At 34.9% G+C, this 21517-nt stretch overlaps 6 protein-coding genes across 9 annotated transcripts; 3 read left to right on the top strand and 3 right to left on the bottom strand.

The window, feature by feature from the left end:
* Window positions 1–1088: 1088 nt before the first annotated feature.
* Su(h) (recombining binding protein suppressor of hairless) lies at window positions 1089–4249 on the bottom strand. Its single transcript, XM_076377611.1, has 2 exons — window positions 3873–4249; window positions 1089–2714 (listed from the first exon to the last, which is right to left on the bottom strand). Exon 2 carries the CDS (start codon window positions 2607–2609, stop codon window positions 1089–1091), a length of 1521 nt encoding a protein of 506 aa, XP_076233726.1. The 5' UTR covers window positions 2610–2714; window positions 3873–4249.
* A 688-nt stretch (window positions 4250–4937) lies between these two features.
* On the top strand, window positions 4938–10314 carry Mus201 (rad2 superfamily protein mus201). Of its 2 annotated transcripts, none has more exons than XM_076377968.1 (10): window positions 4938–4970; window positions 6110–6214; window positions 6299–6474; window positions 6714–7145; window positions 7223–7439; window positions 7523–8730; window positions 8809–8907; window positions 8967–9180; window positions 9259–9495; window positions 9580–10314. In XM_076377968.1, exons 2-10 carry the CDS (start codon window positions 6127–6129, stop codon window positions 10233–10235), a joined length of 3327 nt encoding a protein of 1108 aa, XP_076234083.1. In that variant the 5' UTR covers window positions 4938–4970; window positions 6110–6126; the 3' UTR covers window positions 10236–10314. The 2 variants fall into 2 exon arrangements, with proteins under 2 accessions (XP_076234083.1, XP_076234082.1); XM_076377967.1 differs by lacking the exon at window positions 4938–4970 and adding an exon at window positions 5739–5847.
* Window positions 10315–10600: 286 nt separating this feature from the next.
* On the bottom strand, window positions 10601–14499 carry LOC143179006 (scoloptoxin SSD14). 3 transcript variants are annotated; one of them, XM_076377969.1, is made up of 11 exons: window positions 14468–14499; window positions 13360–13507; window positions 13151–13275; window positions 12930–13069; window positions 12621–12853; window positions 12381–12541; window positions 12087–12310; window positions 11400–11595; window positions 11109–11274; window positions 10870–11016; window positions 10601–10789 (listed from the first exon to the last, which is right to left on the bottom strand). In XM_076377969.1, the coding sequence occupies exons 1-11, from the start codon at window positions 14473–14475 to the stop codon at window positions 10601–10603; spliced, it is 1737 nt and encodes a 578-aa protein (XP_076234084.1). In that variant the 5' UTR covers window positions 14476–14499. The 3 variants fall into 3 exon arrangements, with proteins under 3 accessions (XP_076234084.1, XP_076234085.1, XP_076234086.1); XM_076377970.1 differs by having other exon boundaries at window positions 11400–11586; XM_076377971.1 differs by lacking the exons at window positions 13360–13507; window positions 14468–14499 and having other exon boundaries at window positions 12930–13058; window positions 13151–13254.
* A 925-nt stretch (window positions 14500–15424) lies between these two features.
* On the top strand, window positions 15425–16951 carry Prosalpha4 (proteasome alpha4 subunit). The gene is made up of 6 exons (XM_076378195.1): window positions 15425–15606; window positions 15885–16011; window positions 16098–16211; window positions 16298–16431; window positions 16502–16684; window positions 16774–16951. The coding sequence occupies exons 1-6, from the start codon at window positions 15505–15507 to the stop codon at window positions 16861–16863; spliced, it is 750 nt and encodes a 249-aa protein (XP_076234310.1). The 5' UTR covers window positions 15425–15504; the 3' UTR covers window positions 16864–16951.
* On the bottom strand, window positions 16944–17881 carry Emc5 (ER membrane protein complex subunit 5). Its single transcript, XM_076378196.1, has 3 exons — window positions 17658–17881; window positions 17495–17547; window positions 16944–17419 (listed from the first exon to the last, which is right to left on the bottom strand). Exons 1-3 carry the CDS (start codon window positions 17737–17739, stop codon window positions 17231–17233), a joined length of 324 nt encoding a protein of 107 aa, XP_076234311.1. The 5' UTR covers window positions 17740–17881; the 3' UTR covers window positions 16944–17230.
* Window positions 17882–18338: 457 nt separating this feature from the next.
* Window positions 18339–21146, top strand: Cdk8 (cyclin-dependent kinase 8). The gene is made up of 11 exons (XM_076378194.1): window positions 18339–18539; window positions 18906–19008; window positions 19180–19290; window positions 19381–19521; window positions 19617–19806; window positions 19902–20016; window positions 20104–20202; window positions 20275–20347; window positions 20424–20521; window positions 20635–20740; window positions 20801–21146. Exons 1-11 carry the CDS (start codon window positions 18409–18411, stop codon window positions 20996–20998), a joined length of 1365 nt encoding a protein of 454 aa, XP_076234309.1. The 5' UTR covers window positions 18339–18408; the 3' UTR covers window positions 20999–21146.
* The last annotated feature ends 371 nt before the right edge of the window (window positions 21147–21517 follow it).

The following is a 21517-nucleotide window of genomic DNA, read 5'->3' as shown; positions in this document are numbered from 1 at the left end:
TCTGACGAATACCGCACAAGCTAATTGGTGCCTATTACTCTTAACATATTAACAGAATTTTAACGTGTCGATCTTCGTTGGTAAAACGAGAATGACTTATATGCCGTATAAATAATTTTGCGAAACCAATAAGGACATATCTCCTTAAATGAATCGTGATATAAATAAGACTTGGAATCATAGTGAAATACATTAAGTGAAATCAAAATTCGATTGAAACGTAAATCCTAATTTTCAACACGATATGCACCTTACTTCGTCTACGAAGTAAAACGTCCTAAGAATATTGTTAAAAATTCATTGTCAGCTAGTTGATTGTAGAGGATCGTTAATGTACAAAATATTTAGAATAGATGAAAAAAAAATGTACACAAGGACATAATAGTGTTGTATCTGATAGTAGAAATTGAATTGAAACAAGGTTTTTGTGAATAAGGGGGCACGTTTTATCGGACGAACGAATGTAACTTAGCAATTGTGAGCTAGCGATCGATATGCAATTGCACGGAACAAGCTGTAAATTTGAACAGCTCGTCGAGTAGAGAAGTAGAAGATATCGTAGATAGATGCTAGGTATCGTATCGCAACCGATACGTGCTTAAATGTCAAATCTCATATCTGTCACCCTCTCCCATTTTCACGCACACAATTATCTAACGTAAAATATTCACATTCGTACGAAGCTTTTAATCCTAGAATCGCTATAAATTATTATCTTCTCTGTGTAAATCTGTATCTCAACGCTTAAAGCTAAGAACGTACAGTAGAGGTTGTATGAACAAAGGGAAATGATACAGAGCGCATTGTACACACGTATCTGGATGGGTATGTTCGTTAATGGGGAACAAGACGTAGACAACGAGAAGGAGTTGCTACGACGTTTTCATATTGTCTAAGTTTGTCGTCGGCACAGTATCGATTCGGAGCAACAAGTGTTTCGCCATCGAACTATCCTGATTACTACGTTGCTCGTTATCCACATCAGTGGGAACAGTATCACCATCTCGAAAACAAATAATATTCGAAAGACCGTTCATCTGACTACGTCGCGAACTTTGGTGATGCGCACTGTGATTCTCCGTGTAACATCAGAGACCCGGCTGTGGTGGTTGATGCGTGTTCCAAGGTACATCTGCGATTGCAGGTGGCATACTAGCCTGATTGTGCATGGCTCGCGGAGCTCTCATGATCTCGTCTGCCGGTGGACAATGAGGTCGAGGGCCGGGTTCCGGCGTATAAGTAAAGGTCAAGCCGGTCGCGTAGATAATACCATCATTGCGAACCAACGAGACAGGAACTTGAGTCGGTTGTCTAACCCAAAGCCACTCGCCCCTGAACTGTGATATGTCGGGAACAACGCACAGCATACTCTCTTGACATCTGTACATAGTTTCGGCCTCTACGTCGCCGAACCATACCTGAAGGTTCGGCGTAAAATTGTCTCCCGTCAGTTCTAACATCGCAACGTCACCGCCACCGTTCAAGTGCAAACTGTGAACAAGCGGCACTGGTGTCACCGGAGACCTTACCGGTCCCATACCTTCGAAGAATTGATATTCTGCCTTGTCGGTACTGATTATCGTCCAACACGCACCATCGTTTATCATTTCTTTGTTGGCTTCCTTTGGACATGGAGTCGCTTGGAACTGTATTATACGTTCTTGGGACAAACATAGATACATATGATCGGTGTCTTTCATATAAAAGGCGCATTTGTGAAGTTGCGATACGGGATCATCAGCTTCTAGACTGGCCATTTGTTTGTCCACCTTACGAATTACTAACCGCGGTAGTGCCATTCCCGTCACCGAACATACCAACTTTACCGTACTGCCGTAATGTACATATCCATCTCGCACTTGAAATTCTTCCGACTCGCTCTCGTTATCGTCCAACAGGTGTATCGTAAATGCTCCCCACTGCGTCGAACTCGCATGAAAGTTACCATTTTCCACGTGCAAGTAACGTGTGCTCACTGTTTGAGACCGTAACCGATTAAATAGAGCAACCTTTGTCCCGCTCGCAATACACAAATCGGCATTTTTCAACGACTGCTTCTTCTTCGACGGCTTCGAGATCACTTTGATTCTTTTACTGTGAAACACGCCGATGTCGTGTCCGCTGCCGTAAAACATTTTCACCGAGAGCATAAAATGTTTCCTCTTGTCAGAATCGGAAATGTACAATGTCTTTGCCGCGCAATATTGTTTCCCATTATTCAAGTCTAATTGTTGCATGTCTTGATCGGAGTTACCAATTCCTATGAATGCGCAAAGTTGCGCAGATTGTTCGCTCTCTCCTTCGCGAAGCATTTGTTCTTGTCTCATTCTCCAGCCATCTCCAAATAGGTAAATACACGGCGGAGGACAGAAAAACCGTTTCTCATTACCGTACGATTTTTGCGCAACTTTGGCGTGAAGGATTACGATAACCATATCGCTTCTGTCGCGCAAGTAACGCTCCATTGCTTCTCGTGTCAACCTCTGATCTTGGTGGTCAGGTCTATAAACACCTGATCCGAAACGTGGATAAACCGACATCACCGAAGTTGGCGAAGGAGGTGATTGCATTCCGTGCGCCATCGTAGGCAGGCCAAACTGGTGTGGCATATTTAATTTCCGTTACAACACGTTCTATGATACCACGGAATTGTTAGGTTGCTTGCATACTATACTTCTCATTCCTGCATCTCATAATTGCCTTTGCTGTTTTACCTGAAACGAATCCAATCACCAACGATTACAACGCTTAGTCTTATCTGCTACCTTATTGTCTTTTTCATTCATGAATCTCCTTTAAATAAATCATTCTTTTCGCTTGTATAACATTAATAGTAAAGCAAGAAACTTTTGGTTGTGAGATTCAATTTTTAAGAAACATATAAGTAGATCTGTTGCAATAGAAAGTCAAGCACATTCTGAAACATGAATTAGAATTTTATCTAGTATGTACGTATATATATTATTAGATGCATGCATTATTGGAGGCACAAATGTCTACGAGTCTTTGCTTATTTAAATCTTTAGCGTGAGAAAGATTTTTGTTTTTCACAACATAAGATGTAATTAACTCGAGGTATCTTTCTTTGAATGAGCTACCAAGAATTGCTAGTCTTAGTACAGGAAAGAGGAAGCATGCATATATACTGTGGGAACCTAGCTGAGCTCATTTTTCCTGCATGAATTAAATCACCCTTGTTCGTTGTATCTATATAAATGTGACTATGTATATGTCTGGTAAGAATGTATTTTTCTATCAGTTTTCTATCAGTTAAATACTTTCAAATTTTAATTTATTATTAGCAGTTATACTTTTAATAGTCTCTATTACTCTATTGGCCAAACACATTTATTAATAACAATAAGTTCCATTTCTTCATAAAACTACTACTATTTACCCAATTTTAGTGTCAACACATAAATATAGATAGATTAATTTTTAACTGAATCTGTCAAAAACAAAAATATACGTACATTACTCAATGCAATTCAATGCACTTCAATGCAATTGCTTTGGCTCTTGAAAGTTTTACGTATGATAGTTTTATGCACATGACTATGTTTATGCATGAGACTTATCTCAATAATTTAAAATAACGCATAAACAAATAATTAAATACAGAAGGTTTTCCAAGAAAGAAATATCTTCAGAATACAGACTTATTCAGACATTTTGATAACAGAAATAGAAGAAAGTCTTTGATTTCTGTATAAAGTTCAGCATAAAAAATGAGCTAAGGATGTTTTGAGAATAAGAAGTGTCTGTGATAGCTGCCTTACAACAATTATTAGCATACTAGTAATCGTTTATTTACCTTTTCGGCGTAGGGAAGGTTACACCGAACAGAAACAGGTTACGTTATTTGCACTCACCTCATTTTCTGTAATAGCTCAAATCCGAACATAAATCCCAATGCATTTTTGAAATTGTCATTAGATCACAAATATTCTACCGACCGTCGATTCTTCACCATTTGCAAATCCTTTTGCGTCCTCGTTGACTATTCTCCCTAATCCATTCAAAAAACACCTGTTCACTTTCCAAATTTTCCGAACAGTCCTACCAACTCTCGAAAGTGATTTTGTCGCGCGCGCCACTTTAAATCTGAGATAGGTACGACGTAACACCTACGAGCACTCGTTTAAATTTCATACAATCACAAGTTCGATATAAATTGCATATTCGAGAACATCTTTTAACCCCTTTAATGTCAGATGAATTAAAAATGACGAACGCTCGTTCTGACGAATCGATTCGAAAAGCAGACAACCTTCCTCGACGCTATTTACCGAGTAACTAAGTTCGAACCGACAACGTAGAGTTATTACTACCGCGCGTAAGTGGCTGTTGCAGGAACGTACCTATAGAATATACCAAAGACCTTGAAAGCATGATTTTCTATGTGCCGTTAGAATACTTCAAATCAGGCATACGTTTCACTATTTTTTAATCAAAACTTAAATATGTAAAAAAAGAAGATTAAAGGAAAAAAAGAAAGTATATTACCATTCGCCGAATTATCTCTGTAATTTTTCACAAATTTATACTTGGAATTTTGTAAAAAGAAAATAAGTATATAACTTGCAATCGATTTAAAAAGTTTCAACACCGACTTGAAATTCGTGAAAAATTTCATTTCAAGTATGTCTGTTGTTGTTACGGGGCTTAAGTGATTAGTTACGTCACTGAACTGCAGATTCTATTGTTTTACTGTTGTACAATGGCCTGGTCGACCCAAGCGCCTCCAGTTCCCCTCTTGTTCCCCACCTGATGTGTGCTACTCCCCTCTGCCCCGTAGGTGCCGTGGAATTGCTGCCGCAAAAGGATGTTGGGGTTACCCTGGGGGGCGTGGGAAAAACCTGCTGTGGGAAAGAGTGGGTGGCCTCTACCTCACTTCGCTTCTCTGATGATGACGATACGATATATAACATTATAGCTATGAGTGCATACATGCGCGTGGAATACACGAGGTACACATAAATATATTTCATATATTAAGTTACCGTACTTGTAGAGACAAGTCACACAAATGTGACCAACAAGTTGATACGCACTGTGTAATACATGTAGGACAAGTGCACGGCTAGCAAATTAACGTTCTGTGTGTTTACTTTTTATTTCCTGCCAGAGAAAAACTTTATTTGGGTCAACAATATCTATACGTATTTCTCAACATTTCTATTAATTCTTTTTGCCATTCTTTAATTCCATTCATTAACTGTATGCTTATTTGCATCATTCAAATGCGTTATTTTTTCTCAAACGATTAAGGATCAAATATAAATGAGAACTACAACATAAACATTTATCATTTTTATGCTGGAAATCGTAATGGGTAACTCGACGACACTGCATTCAACGTGCATTACATGTTAAAACGTAGTCACTATTCTAAATTTGGTTGTGTCATTTTACGAAAATAATTACGACGAAAGTAGGCCGCACTATATAAATAATACGTGGAAAATTTAGCGAAGATAAAATATAGATTTGCATGATTGAAACAGATATGTTTATTAACATACATATAACAACACACATATATGCATATCCAACTATTTTATTACGTTTGTTTTTCTTAAATAATTACGAAGAAATTCAATTGTTTGTGAAGAAGAGTGTCATAATACACAACGTATGTATGGTATGTATTTATGTATGCTACGTATGCATATCTATATATCACGAATGCGAACGTCATGCGCACGTTCCGCTCAATGTCTCATTCGAACGGATTACTTCTGTACTATTATCAGCTGGCCGGTACAGTACGGATGTCAAATTGTGTAAAAGTTCGTTATAAAATTAACAGATCAATAGTTTGAAAAATTGGAATATGCAACAGTTGTAAGTGAAATTATTTGTTTAAGTATCAAGTATTTCGTAAATTATTCTTCATTGGCGTTTATCTACTTTATAGGTTACAAATGATTCAAGGAAAAACTTGTTTTTAAAAAACTGATTTCTTTTTAGATATACATATTTTTCTATAACAAATTGCATTTAATGCAGTGGAATTTATATCTTTGAACTTTCATTCTTAATAGAAGCAGCAATATTAGTGATAGCATTTTACTAGCTTATTTCAGTAAATGTATCTTTTTTATAGATTTCCTATAGTCCAGAATGGGTGTTTATGGCCTTTGGCGTTTATTAGATGCAACAGGGAAACAAGTTCCATTAGAGACACTTGAAGGAAAAATATTAGCTGTTGGTAAATGCGTACTTTTATTGTTTGTACTTACAATTATATAAATATTGACTTTGATTAGAAATGAATCAACCTTTAATTATTTAGATGTATCGATTTGGATCCACCAAGTGTTACAAGGATATCAAGACCGTTTTGGCAACCCTAAACCTAATGCGCACCTCATAGGATTATATAGTAGAATATGCAAGCTCTTGTATTACAAAATTAAACCAGTGTTTGTTTTTGATGGTGGTGTACCATTACTTAAGAAAGATACAATAGTAAGTATATTTCTGATATAGCTGTTCAACAAAATATAAATAGAAAATATAAATATGTTTTCTCATGTGTTATAAGAAATTGAATTTTATTTAATTTAAGTTTATAAATAGCAACATCGTGTCTACATCTATTAATGAAACTGTACTTTTATCTTGACTACAATAGTGTCTGTACTTAATTAGTCTGCTGTGGGAACCAGGTAGTGAGAAACAAGGCTTTCATTCTTTTCTGTTCACAGACTTTACGCAGGAAGCAGAAATCTATGGCTAAGAATAAAGCCCAGCAGATGAGGACAGATTTAATTAATAATTTGATAAAACATTCTGCAGTAAAGACAGTTCTTAATTCTGAAAATCAAAATGCTACAAATGATTCTTCCGAAATAGCTATAAAGTTACCAAGCAAACGGACTATAGATGATATATTTAAATTACCAAACATGCCAAGCACGAGCAAAGCAGAATTAAATGTTTCCGACGATTATGATTCTGATTCGTCCATTGAGCTAAGTCCACGGAAACAAACTAAATGGATTGGAAATATTCACCATGTAGATGTAACTAGTGCCGAATTTAGAGCTTTACCAGCTGACATGCGTTATGAAATTCTCACAGATCTCAAGGAGACGAGAAAACAAAACTCGTGGGGTCGTTTACACGAAATGCCTGAAGTAAATTATTCATTTTAACATTTGCATAAATATATTTATGTACTTTCCTTGTTTATTTGAAACACGTTTATGCTTAGGAATCGCACGAATTTTCTGGCTTCCAAATGAAACGTTTATTAAAACGTAGATTAGTTCAACAAAGTTTGGAATCTGCGGAAAAAGAAATGGGTGGAAAAGCTCTTACACTAGACGAACTAGAGAAATTATTAACTGAGCAGGGGATAACTACCAATGACCGTAATTGTGCTTATCGCATTGCGGCAGATAATACAACCAGATTAATTTATATTAGTGGTATGTTATAGCATTTTCTTTATTTAAGTTCAAATTCACATACACTTCTATAGTTTATTATTTTTGTAATCTTTATATTACAGATAAAAATGCATTTAACAAGAATACTACTACTAATAATAACGACAAATCAATTAATGAAAATAATATGAGTGTTACAAAAGAACCGATAAAACCTGTAGCTATCTCTTGTAGCGACACTGTATCAATTCGTGAAGATATAAATGAATACGAATTGGATGATGAATGGGACAGTGAAATTGACAGTACCACTATTAGTAGTTCCAAATTAAGAATGGATGTAAATAGCGATTCAGTATCAGAAGAGGAACTAAATGAATCACGATCTTTAGCTAAAAAGTATTTCAATAAAAATAATATGAATCCTGCTTTAACGTACATGCTCGAGTATAGCGGATTAACCGAGGGACAAATTCTTACGCTTCTTGAACAAGATAAAGCAAGAAAATTAAAACAAAGTGACTGTATAGACCCACAGAATTCTAAAAAGAAGGATAATGAGTTAAATTCTTCTACTTCAATATCTGAAGATAACAAAGAATTTACAAAAATCGATTCCACAAAGACAACAGAATCGCTACAAATGCAACAAACTGAATTACTCGAATCAAGCTCCAAATCAAACAACGATTTATTACTTTCTGCAACTTTAAATATGCCAAATGAGGAGAAAATTAAAGCAATAGAAACAATAGCGATAAGTTCGGCCGACTCAGATTCTGATGACTTTATAGAAATAAAAGATGCAACAAACACCAATGTTAATACAAATACTTCGCAACAAAGTATTCTAATATCGTTTAAAACAGATCAAAAAATGGAAGATGATATGTTTGCCGATGTATTTACTGAATCAAATAATGAATTCAGAGTAGATACAGAATCTCAGAATATATTGTTATCCAACGAAGGTCCTAAGAAATTGATAAAGAATCCTTTGAATCACGAGAAAACAGAAGAAGAAGAAGTAATTCCAGAGGAGGTGCTTGTAGAATCAGGGAAAAAGGTATTTGTAGAATCAAGGACAGAGGAGCGGAAAGATAAGCAATTATTTGATATAACGAAACTGGATAACGCTGAAGTACAGATCACGAAAAATGATATAAATATTAATAGCAAGGATATACAAGAGGTAATGGATGAAGAACAAGAAACAAACTGTATAGAGATTATAAGTGATTGTAGAAAAAGTACCGTGGAAAGTTCACATATAAAAGACAATACAAGTGAGAATATACCGAGTAATGAAGATGAACTATTATCTTTAAAAGTATGTAACTATCGAGCTATATTTATGCACAAATAAAAGCAAAATACAATTTAATTATTGAGTATTTGTTGTTTGTAGGCAAAATTGGAGGATGAACAAACAGAATTAATGACAAACATTGGCAAATTAGAACGACAGGGCATCAATATTTCTGAACAAATACGTGTAGAAGCTCAGGTACGTTGTCAATGATACTACAGAAATGTATAGAAGAATGTAATTTTTTTCATCGGCAGGAATTACTACGATTATTCGGTATACCATATGTTATCGCGCCCATGGAAGCTGAAGCACAATGTGCATATTTAGAACAAATTCGTCTTACCGACGGTACAATTACAGACGATTCAGATATTTGGCTTTTTGGAGGCCAATGTGTTTATAAAAATTTCTTCGACAATAATAAAAAAGTTCTTGAATTTCGTTCCTGCGACATACAGCATCATTACAGTTAGTTTACTACTTTTTTTCAAGTAAAAAGAATAAATGGTCGACTGTTTAAATTAAAAAAATAGTATTATTTTGCAGAATTAACACGAAGTGAATTGATACGACTAGCTCTTTTAGTTGGCAGTGATTATACAGTAGGTGTAAGCGGTATTGGTCCAGTTACCGCTTTAGAAATATTGGCAGCTTTTCCATCAGAAGGAGACGATTTATTGCAGGGTTTAGAAAAGTTTTATTCATGGGTTGAAACCGGTAAAGCCCCAGGTCCTGGAAGAACTACTTTACGAAATAAATTACAAAACGTAGAAATCCATAAAGGTACATATATGAAGGCGCAGTAATAAGATTAATCGATATTTTGCTGTACACAACGAGATTAATGTATTACTGTTCGGTTTACAGGGTTCCCTAGTCAAGCCGTTGCACAGGCGTATCTTTTTCCCAAAGTGGATGAGTCAAAAGAGGGTTTCACTTGGAGTAAACCCAATACAATACTTTTGTTGAATTACACGAAGCAGAAATTCGGCTGGAATCAAATGAAATTTGATGAAATTATGACACCACTTATGAAAAGGCTAGAAGAAAAACAGAAGCAAAAATCAATAGATACGTATTTTAAAGTACAAACTGTTCCAAAATCGATCGAAATGAGTCTGAGTACACGAGTTCGGAAAGCTGTGCAGAGATTAAGCAATCAGAACATAGAAGACTCTGGAAGTGTAGAAAGTACGCAACGGCAAGAGAGTAAAAAAAGAATATCGAAGTCCCGTAGCAAGAAACATTCGGAGAAGAACGAATTAACAAGCGAAATAAATGTAGTACTTAACTCTGTCAAGTCTAAAATTATTCCTACTTCCACTGCTGGTGAGCAAAGTCTCGAAGAACGCATACCGCAAAGGGAGAAGGACAAAGCAGACGCTTTGAAGAAAAAATTACATGCTATTGAGATATTAAGAAAATCAAAACAAGGTTTGTACAAAACAAAAAAAGTGAAACGGTGTGTGAGAAAAGTAAAAGTTGAAGCTGGACTTTCCGAAAGCGATAGTAGTAGTTCCTAGATAAAAATGCTTGAATTTACAGTGATAACATTAACAGCATAAAAAGTATCGTTAGGTTTTATAAATCTTTCAATTTTAATATATTATTTTTGTACAATACAGTTATTTCTCTCAACAAATTTAATAAAATCTTATGAAATATAAAACAACATGTATATACACTAATCATTTTAGAATATATAAAAAGGTCATAGTTGCCAACATACATATTATTGCTCCTTAAATTGCGATGAAAAGTTTGTTCATTTTTGTGGTATATACTTAAATTATTCTACTAATGCCTTTCATAATAATAACACGATGAACGTGAAACAGAGATGTCGCACGTTGTAACAAGATACTTTACATATATCGTTACTTAAATGTTAAAAACCGGCAGTTCTACCTTCTCTGCGGAAGTCCGAACATGCGAATATCTTGCCGTTTTCTTTGGCAACAGCTGTAATGGCACTTCCGATTCCCGAAAATGTAGTTACATTATGTCCAATGCTTGATAAATAACTTAATACATCCGGAGAAAATCCTTGTTCGTTTTGAACGTACATTGGAAACAACTATAATTTCGAATAAATCTGTTTAACACCACATCATTTGTATAACATAAGCCAAATGTAATTTTCGCATTTTAACTAACCTGATGATGAATTCTAAGTGCATCAATTGCTCCTTTTATATTATGTCCTAACCACAGGTTCAATACCATTCCAATTGCAACTCCAGTAGTAATTTTAGTCCCACCTGCAGCACCGATTACTAAACGAACATTATTATTGTTATCTACCTAGAAAAAAAAAAATCAAAGTCAATGGATGTTGAACGATTAAATGTAAGTATAGGTGATGTTTTCTACATTTATAACGAGATGACACTTACAACTATCGTTGGGGTCATGGAGCTCATAGGTCTTTTCCCAGGATAAATAAAATTTGCCGGCGAGGCAGGAAGATCGAATCCGTTAGTTATATTTGGAGAACTAAAGTCATCCATTTCGTCGTTAAATATTATTCCTGTCGATTTTGAGCGTATCATTGCACCGAAGCTATTGGATCAAGTTATAATGTTAAAAAAATGACTGCCTTTTGCCTTTTCGCTAGCAGATTGCAGAAGAGAAAGGAATGAGTGAAAAAAGAGTTACTAGAGTAGACGTAACGCAATTGATCGTACACTTGATTTATAGTGGACGTGACCGACACGGCCGATCCATCGGGAGCGAGGACAGACACGTGCGACGTTCCTGAATCCTCTGGTATGAACGTTTGTGCACCGTAATGTTTTGGATCGTTGCTCGTTTCGGTGTCTTTAATCCTTTCTCGAATCGTATCCGCATACTCGGATGATGTCAAATTTCTCACTATCGTATCTGGAACGTGCATCGGTCATTCAAAATTCAATCGAAGACACAACAAGTTATATACAAGTTATATACAATCGCACTGAATCCCATTCGCGGTCGCGTTCAGCAGTATTTTCCGTTGATACGTTAATTGCTCTTCGCTAATCTCCATTAAGCGTCGACAACTTCTATACGCAGAAGCAAGTTAAATAAAGTCAACGAGTCGCACGCTATCTTCGAAATGATGGTAGAATTCATACACATTCTTTGTTAGGTTAAAACAATCAAGATTGCTTATCACCCGTATTGTATCTATAGATAGAAGACAATACATAGAAGTTCATTTTGAGCTTTAACTTATCACAGATATTTTATCTAAAGTCACAATTACACAAACTTATGAAGTAATGTTCCCAATACTGTGTCACGATTAGTTTGATACGATCAATCAATCTACTGTTATTATTTGCATCGAATTATCACGACTCACTGTGCAATACTGTTAAGCATCCACTCACCAATATTTGGGACATAGTCAGGATCAGCTAGTTCGGTTCTTCTGGCATAAGCCCATTTGAACGTTTCGACGAACCTCTGCCACATAACTTCCTTGTTGCCGGTCGGTACCAATCCGTGGAGAACATTCATGATGAAAGTTAGAATCGCTCCTGAACCCGGTGGAGGCGCAGTATAGATCGTTAGATTCCCAATTTTCGATTCAATCGGTTTTCCCCATTTAACTCTACAATTAATCCCTTGTTACCCACTATACCTCCCTCTCTTCAACGATTAACGTAACAATTAGAACAAACCTGTAATTCCGCAGATCCTCCTTATCGATGATACCATTGAAAGCTTTAATCTCTTTCACCAAATTGTCAGCTATAGTGCCGTTGTAAAATATGTCTGGACCATATTTTGCGATTAGTTTCAGTGTCTCCGCTAACCGTGGCCTCTTTATTCTATCGTCTACCTAATTAGCAAATCGCGTTACATTGTTAATCCTATCGTATTCTGTAGACGAAGAAGAAAATCGGTCTAAGCGCATTCACCTTCCATGTGGCGTTTGTAGCGGGGTTCACGAGTATTTCTGCCAATGAACTCTCTGCCTTTATCATCGATTCTTTACGAGACAAATACGCAGCCAGATAATTGTTAACACGGGATCCGACAGCGCAAAGGGAAATGGTCGGTTCGAATAAATCGGACCATGGTAGTCTGCCGTACTTTTGATGCGCTTCCCAATAACCGCGGAGCTCACCAGGAACCGCAACCGCCAATCCACCTTACCGATTATACATGGATAATTCTTTAATAACAAAACATATTAGCAAGATGAATCTATAATTGCAGAAACATACCGTACATCGCTAAGTCAGCATCTCCTTGAAACATATCCTTGTGCGCCAAGGCCGGAGCTGTCTCTCGCGCGTCCAAATAGTCAGCAGTTTTTGTTCTCGCATCCCAGATAGTCATTAAAAATCCACCGCCTAGTCCCATACTTTGATTCGATTAAAGACAGTTGGCGATTAAAGTCAAAGGAGGAAGATGCGATGAAAGGGCGACGAAAAGGAAAGCTTACCTGTGCAAAGAGGCAACCCCTTCGCACAAAAGCGCAGCTATCGCTGCATCCACAGCTGAACCGTCTCTGGCCAGAATATCGGCACCGATCTGCGCACATTCCCGTCCATTTGTCGACACGGCACCCTTGCAAACAAACAATCGATATCGATCCATTAGAAAATCCTTCTCAGGCAGGAATAAATATTCGACACCTTCCTTGTACTTTACCTTTCCGTACACGCCAAAATCTTCAACATTCCTCGTGTCTTCACCATTCTCTGATTTATTTGACACGATAACAATTATTACCGCTATGATTAAAGCTAATACTATAACGATGCTCACCCCAACTATTAACACTGTTTTCTTCTTTAGACTGCATAAGGAAAAACCGTCGAGTTAATCTTTGAAAGAAATCTGACAAGAAAGCCTTCCATAGCTTGTTTGATAAAGACTGTTGCGTTTGTAAAATCATGCTGCATATCGATCTATAGTCGATTGTTTCAATTACGAGGAAGTCAAGTTTAAAGAATCATCAAAATAGTTTCGAGCGACTTTCACTATTCGTTGGTACCGCTGTACCACCGCCCTGTCCCGCCACGCCCCGCCCTGCCCCATCACACCGCGCCAAGCCACGCCATGCGCCGATTTAATCGTATAATACACAGGATAGCAAATCAAACGAATGGTACGCATTGCGAGAAATGCTACTAAGAAATTTACAACTTTTACCACAGCGCAATATTTGATTAACTTTAACAATATTATTATCCTCGCATAAACACGTTAAATTTTTATTCTTATCATTGATTGATTATCATTTTATTCATGTATTGATAATATCTATCCGATATATGTATATGCAATAATTGTGATTTATTATATAATAATGTAATTAGTATGTTTTCAACTCATTAAACGCATTAATTTCCTATGAAGTTTACCTTATATGCAACGCAAATGAATTTTATACGCAAGATTTTCACTTAGCAGATAAATGTCCTGTAGCGACACGTGTCCATACAATAATAACAGTACGTATTGATTAGTTCGATTTATAATTATTACGATAAAGAATACTTTGCACAATTTATCAGAAAATTAGTAGTATGTACATGCACAGTGACTGGAGAAGCTTCGAATATCATTAAACGTAATAGTTTTGGGTTAGATGTTACTTAACAGTTACCGTATAAATAAATACATAAATCGGTTATTCATATTCGGTTCATTCATATGACGAAGATCGATGAAATTAATGTACGAAGAGAAATCAGTTACGCAAAATGGAAAGATAAGAGAACAATTGTACTAAGGATACAAATTTTGTACGAACCCGATCATGTTGCGCGAGTAAAACGCGGCTGTACGGAACGTTCAACCTTGACTAAACGTTTCACTGAGCCGATCGTCGCCTCTTAGTAGGTATATCACTTACAATACTGTGATTCTATCTATTCATCCCCACCACTCTCCTAGCTTTACTCTCTTTTAAAGCACCGATTTCCTCCACAATCTTTTTCAAATTACTCTCTCGTATTTCCGACCTTTCTATCAATATTCTTTATACCTAATGCAAATATCGAACTTATCGCTTAAACGTTTGACAACAGTTTTACATACATTTCGAGATATAATATTCTATTCCTACACACGTACGTATTCGTTTTAAATATCCCAATGCTTTTCACTTTTAACTATTATGTTCATTTTGAAAGAATGAGCAATCTGCACTTAATCTTCAAATAATCGTTTCTATATTCTGCGTACGGTTTTGTCAAAAGATTCGTGATAAAGGACACAGTAGCTGTAGGTATGTATCATAAAATAAGAGTTACATACATACTGCAAAAGACCGCGCCTCTTATATGATCATTGCATAATCGACCAGATCGACCTCTCGAAAGTCGACACTTTGAAATTTCAGCACAGACGATGTATACAGAAGAGTAGATCTATCGTAGATTTATCGATTTTCCAACGTCCAATTAACCTGTTTTACCGATCCAAACGTCCAAGCTAGTTACAGAACAGATTGAAAAACAAAAAGTCTGCTTTAATCTTTACCCGTTTTGCCTTCACTCTGAATGATTATAAATACCTGGGGCAATGCTTCGTTTATTTATTTATTGTTTATTATTATCATGAATATATTGTCACAGGAAATAATAGTAAAAATTAAATTAAACTATAGATGTACATCTATTTCTCGTTTGAAGAGGCGCATCACTTTACCACACTTTACCTAACCCTCTATCGGCAAAAAGTGGAATCAAACTGTGGAAATGAATATATGACACAGTCGCGTTGAAAAACGGCGAAGTCATTTTGTACGTTTGGTCAATTCATTGTTCGTTTCAACCAGTCGAAGCTATGACAGCGAGATACGACAGAGCTATAACGGTGTTTTCGCCGGATGGACATTTGCTTCAAGTGGAATATGCCCAAGAAGCTGTGAAGAAAGGTTCTACAGCGGTATGACGATTCATTTTATCTAACCTCCTTTACCTTTGCGAGTTAATTCATTGTACCGCTTTACGCATTTCTTATTTGTAACTGATATATTATTCGTATCAAATTGATTATTATATGCTACTATACCATTTATTTTTTTATCCCCCATTATTCACACTTTTAATCATATTCAAAATACAATAAATCAAACTGAAATCATTTCTCTCTATTCAAGTATAAACATTCGTCGCGTTTGTGGTAAAAATCCGTTGGTAATATTAAATTTCACTTAATTTCAGGTTGGTGTTCGCGGTAATGACGTAGTTGTTTTAGGGGTGGAAAAAAAGTCAATTGCAAAACTACAGGAGGAACGTACAGTTCGTAAAATATGCCTTTTGGATGAGCATGTAGTAATGGCATTTGCAGGTTCTATATCGATTCATTTCTTTGGAAAATTAACAATTAATGCAAGAGGATATCATGGATGGCTAAATATTATTTTTCTCTTAAAGGTTTAACTGCTGATGCAAGAGTATTGATAAATCGTGCACAAATAGAATGCCAAAGTCATAGATTAACTGTAGAAGATCCTGTTACTTTGGAGTATATAACTAGGTATATTGCAGGTAAGGATCTACATTTTGTCATTTAGATATGTTTTTGTTTTCCTAGTTAAATGATTGATCCCAAAATTACTGTTATTTCAACTAAGGTTTAAAGCAAAAGTATACGCAAAGTAATGGTAGAAGGCCTTTTGGAATATCCTGTCTATTGGCTGGGTTCGATTACGACGGTGTTCCTCATTTGTATCAAACAGAGCCTTCAGGCATTTATTACGAATGGAAGGTATATTTCGTATCAAACACTTTTAATTATAAAAACAGGGAGAAGAAAGATATTTTATTTTTATTTAAAGGCAAATGCAACAGGTAGAAGTGCTAAGACTGTACATGAATTTTTACACAAATATTACACTCCAGAAGAAGTAGCAACAGAAAAGGGTTCCATAAAATTGGCAATTAGAGCTTTACTAGAAGTAGTACAATCAGGGCAAAAAAATCTAGAAATCGCGGTAATGAGACGTGGTCAACCTTTGCAGGTATCAATATTATAGTACTTTTTATACTTACATAAAAAAATGATTCAGTATTCCTCGTGCTAACCATTACTTATTCTTCTTTATTATAGATGCTAGATTCAGATACAATCGACGAATATGTCACAGAAATAGAGAAGGAAAAAGAAGCAGAAGCTGAGAAAAAAAAACAGAAAAAGTGATGTCTTTATATGAAATTCCTTTTTTCTTATTCATTCAATGTTTCTCATAAAATAAATATACAACACATTAGGCAAAAAAATTACACAATTGTCAAACTTTTCTTTATTTATATTTTACTGCCATCTCCATAGAAAGTATATGTACATTTAAGTATATTTTTAAATACATGATGTAAAATTTAACCTATTGTGAAAAATTATAACTGTTCTCTATTTACCATTCGTATTAAATAACAAATAATATCCAAATCTTGTGTCTGTATACAGCGACATATTAATATCCTACTTTGATGTTTACTTTGAAATCTTTGGTGAGTTTGTTGTAGTAAAGATGTATTGCAAATACTAGTACTGTGAAGTACAAATTTTATTGTTCAAATTGGGGAGATAAATATCTTCCACGATGATTGAATATTTGAAACGATGGAAGATTCCGTAAAGTTTCCCAAGATTTATTTTCCAAATCAACTACAGCCCGAATTTCTTTAAAGTCACCAGCGATATACATTACTCCATACATAACCATAAATAAACTAACAATGCCTTGTATTAGAATCTGTAACAAAACATTATTTTCCACTTTTTATTTGCACACTTTGTTCATGAAATCTATATACCGTTTAATACGTACATCAATCGGTAAAGTGGTAAATTCTTGCTCCGTAATTCGTAAATATGAACGATCTGTAAATATATTTTATTTTACTCAAACGACATAAATATTCAACTGAATATTTAATTGACATAATCTAACCTAGAACGTTATAAATTAAAGTGTGAAACTAAATACGTACGCTGTGCAGCTGAATAAGCAGCATGTAATATTGACATAATTCCTACAAATGTTACAAGTTTATGCACTGTTGTTGCAGGCATCTTTATTGTTACGATAAATCACAAATTTCTACCAATGATTCAACTGTTATGACTAGTTTTCAATGGTTTTCAAGTCGTACACATACTCATACATGGATATATGCGATATCAATATAGGGGTCGTTTTTATCCGAATAAAGGAGACAATATATTTATAAACATATTTATATAAATAATATTTCAATGGATCTGTAGCGCAAACTATATCAAGAGTATTACATATAAATTATATATATGTACGTACGCTAAGTAATCGTAATCGTAAATACAAGTCGAATTAAACTTGCTTCTCCTGAAGAATGCCAGAGCAATAGCTGCCATCTATGAATAAAACATACCGACGTATACGAAAAATTCGTATACCGACTACGCTCGCATACCATGTAGGTACCATGGTAAACAGTGCGGTGCGCTGTGTACGGTGTACGGCCAAATCAAATTTGGCTCTATTTCTCCCTTTCTCTTATTCAGTAGCTTCTGTGTAAGAAAGAGATAGAGAATGTCGATGCGGCCAATTCGCTGAGCTGATGTATGTGTGCATGCATGCACTATACGTATCCATAAATGCCACGCTGTATACATATATCGCGCAGTGCGTGCGCAAGTCGTCGGTCTTTTTCACTTAAACATGTTTGTTTATAGTTGATAATTGTTTCAAGAACATTAATCATGATGGATTACGAATTTAAAATGAAGACTCAGAAAGATCGGACGAAGGTTGAAGACCTGTTCGAATTCGAAGGGTGCAAAGTTGGAAGAGGAACTTACGGTCATGTATACAAAGCTCGTAGAAAAGAAGGGTTGGTCTTCCTAACCTGATGCGTAACATTAACTAGCATTTTATCTTCTAATATTTTATGTTTTTTATATTAATATGCATAATCTCTATTTTTTAAATTTATTACATTCTTTTCAAACATACAGACTAAATTGTGTTGCTCAATTATTTTACATTTGATTCTTTAAAAAGTCTTCGTTGTATTATTTTTGCGCGTATCAAAAACAGATTATTTTTACATAAAAATGATTAATGAAATCATAATACAGTAGAAATGATTGTACAATTATATAATGGGTACAGTATATTCTGTAATAAATTTTCCTTTTTTCTTTTCATTTTCTACAATGTACATGTAATTGTATATTTGAAATTTAAATTTCAATAGCGTACCAGATAGCGAATTAAAATCTAGACCAGATACAAAGGATTTTGGTTTGAAACAAATTGAAGGCACAGGTCTTTCAATGTCTGCATGTCGTGAAATTGCAGTAAGTGCCTATTATTTTAGAAACAAAATAGTTTATATGAAAGTTATCTTTCAATCATCGTTATGATGAAAGTTATATATATATATAACTATATATATTAATATATATATATATATATATATATTTTTTTTTAAATATATCTAACGTACTTTAATATATTTACTTTCGTAGTTGCTTAGGGAACTAAAACATGTAAATGTGATCACGTTAATTAGAGTTTTTTTGTCTCATAATGATCGCAAAGTATGGTTACTATTTGACTTTGCTGAACACGACTTATGGGTATGTTTATATTGCTTGGAATATCAATTGAGTTGTTACATTAAAAAGTTTTTACAGAGGAAATTATTAATTATATATTTTTATTTATAGCACATAATAAAGTTTCATAGAGCTGCAAAAGCTAATAAGAAACCTGTAATGGTGCCAAAGGGTATGGTAAAATCTTTGTTATATCAAATTCTCGATGGTATTCATTATTTACATTCCAACTGGGTGCTACACAGGGATTTGGTAATTATTATTTTGTATAGAAATACCTATATGAAAGATAATAATCCTTGCACATACAGCATTTAAAGTTGACACAAATGTTTATGGTATTTCAGAAACCAGCAAATATTTTAGTAATGGGAGAAGGGAATGAAAGGGGTCGTGTGAAAATTGCAGACATGGGATTTGCTAGATTGTTCAATGCCCCATTAAAACCACTTGCAGATTTGGATCCAGTTGTTGTAACATTTTGGTACAGAGCACCAGAATTACTTTTAGGTGCTAGGCATTACACAAAAGCTATAGGTATGTAAAGTGAGTTCTAAAAATAATTAGAAAAATGGGAAGTCCTAACAGTAAAATTATCTTTTGACTACATAAACTTTATTATTATTTGTCAGACATTTGGGCTATTGGATGCATATTTGCTGAACTTTTAACGTCCGAACCCATATTTCATTGTAGACAGGAAGATATTAAAACTAGTAATCCATATCACCATGATCAATTAGATAGGTAAAATGTTACTATTTTAACAATTCTTGTGTTATTGGTTATATTCAATTAATTTAGAAGATATTGAAGGAATGTAATTATATTCAGGATATTCAATGTGATGGGATTTCCTCTAGAAAAAGATTGGGAAGATATTAAGAAAATGCCTGAACATCCTACTCTGTTAAAGGATTTTAAAAGATCAAAGTAAGCATTTGTTTCACACTAATGCTACAGATCTTAAAACTAGTTTTAACGCGAATGATATTTTTCTTACAGTTATGCAAATTGCTCTCTCACCAAATATATGGATCGTCACAAAATTAAACCCGATAGCAAGGCGTTTAATCTGGTAGGATTAAATCAAATACTCTATTTCTGTTCTTTTAATCATTTTTTGGACAGCGATATTGATTTAGTTGTTTTAGCTTCAAAAACTTCTAATGATGGATCCCAATAAACGAATAACATCTGAACATTCTATGCAAGACGCCTATTTCCAAGAAGAACCACTGCCAACTCAGGAGTATGCTTTTTTTCAAATTCATACATTGTGTCGTTATTCGTCTACGATATATTCGATATATTTTTTACGATAATTATTCATTCATACCTTTAATTGAATCTGCAACATTTTAGCATATTTGCCGGATGCCCTATTCCGTATCCTAAGAGAGAATTTTTGACGGACGACGATACAGAAGAAAAGACTGAAAACAAAGCACGACAAAATCAACAACAAACAGTAAGTATATTCACTTGTTGATTTAATTTACTTTTTCTTACGTATTTTATGATATTATAGCAACAAAATCAACAACAACAAGGAAACGGTGAGCATAATCACGGACAAAATGCGAAACGAGTAAGGCTGAATGGCCCACATGGAGCACCGGAATTTCATCAACATCAGAGTCACGCAATGACCCACCAACAACCACCTGGAATGGTCTATTCTACTGCCCAACCAACGCAACCGTCAAATTTCCATCAACGTTTTTAAATAATATCTATGACGGAAGAGCTTATCGGTCGATAATAATTCAATTACTAGTTTATTAATTTAATTCATTTCTCTATGTAATTAATGAATGAAGAAATTAACGAATTCTTGTATATTCCACTGCAGTATAATAGTACAATTTTATTTATATAAAGTTCTCGTGTTGTTATTCTTTAACCCATGATGACGGTTCCCGAATTTTTCTGCAAATAGAAGTTATACATTCTATAAATACGTAGATGTGTCGTCTCCCTGATTGCTCCGAAAGATCGTATTTGAAGCACATCAATTTCAATGTACACGTATACGTACTTTATTTTAGAAAAATTTCGAAAAGTGAAATAGGATGACGATAGTAATCGGTTGTAAGAAATTAGAGGTAAAAAAAGGGTAAAAAGAAATGTCACGTTAAACCGAAGAAAGTATAGAGAAAAAGTGAAGATCTGAATGGAAAGGAACGGGGTGCCTGTTATGTATGTAGTTGGAGAACGATAAAGAAGGAGAGAGTGCTTGTGATTT

The sequence above is a fragment of the Calliopsis andreniformis genome, chromosome 5, assembly GCF_051401765.1.
Source record: "Calliopsis andreniformis isolate RMS-2024a chromosome 5, iyCalAndr_principal, whole genome shotgun sequence".
Taxonomy (NCBI): Eukaryota; Metazoa; Arthropoda; class Insecta; order Hymenoptera; family Andrenidae; genus Calliopsis; species Calliopsis andreniformis.
The sequence above is the reverse complement of the archived record's forward strand: the minus strand, read 5'-3'. Positions and strand labels throughout refer to the sequence as shown.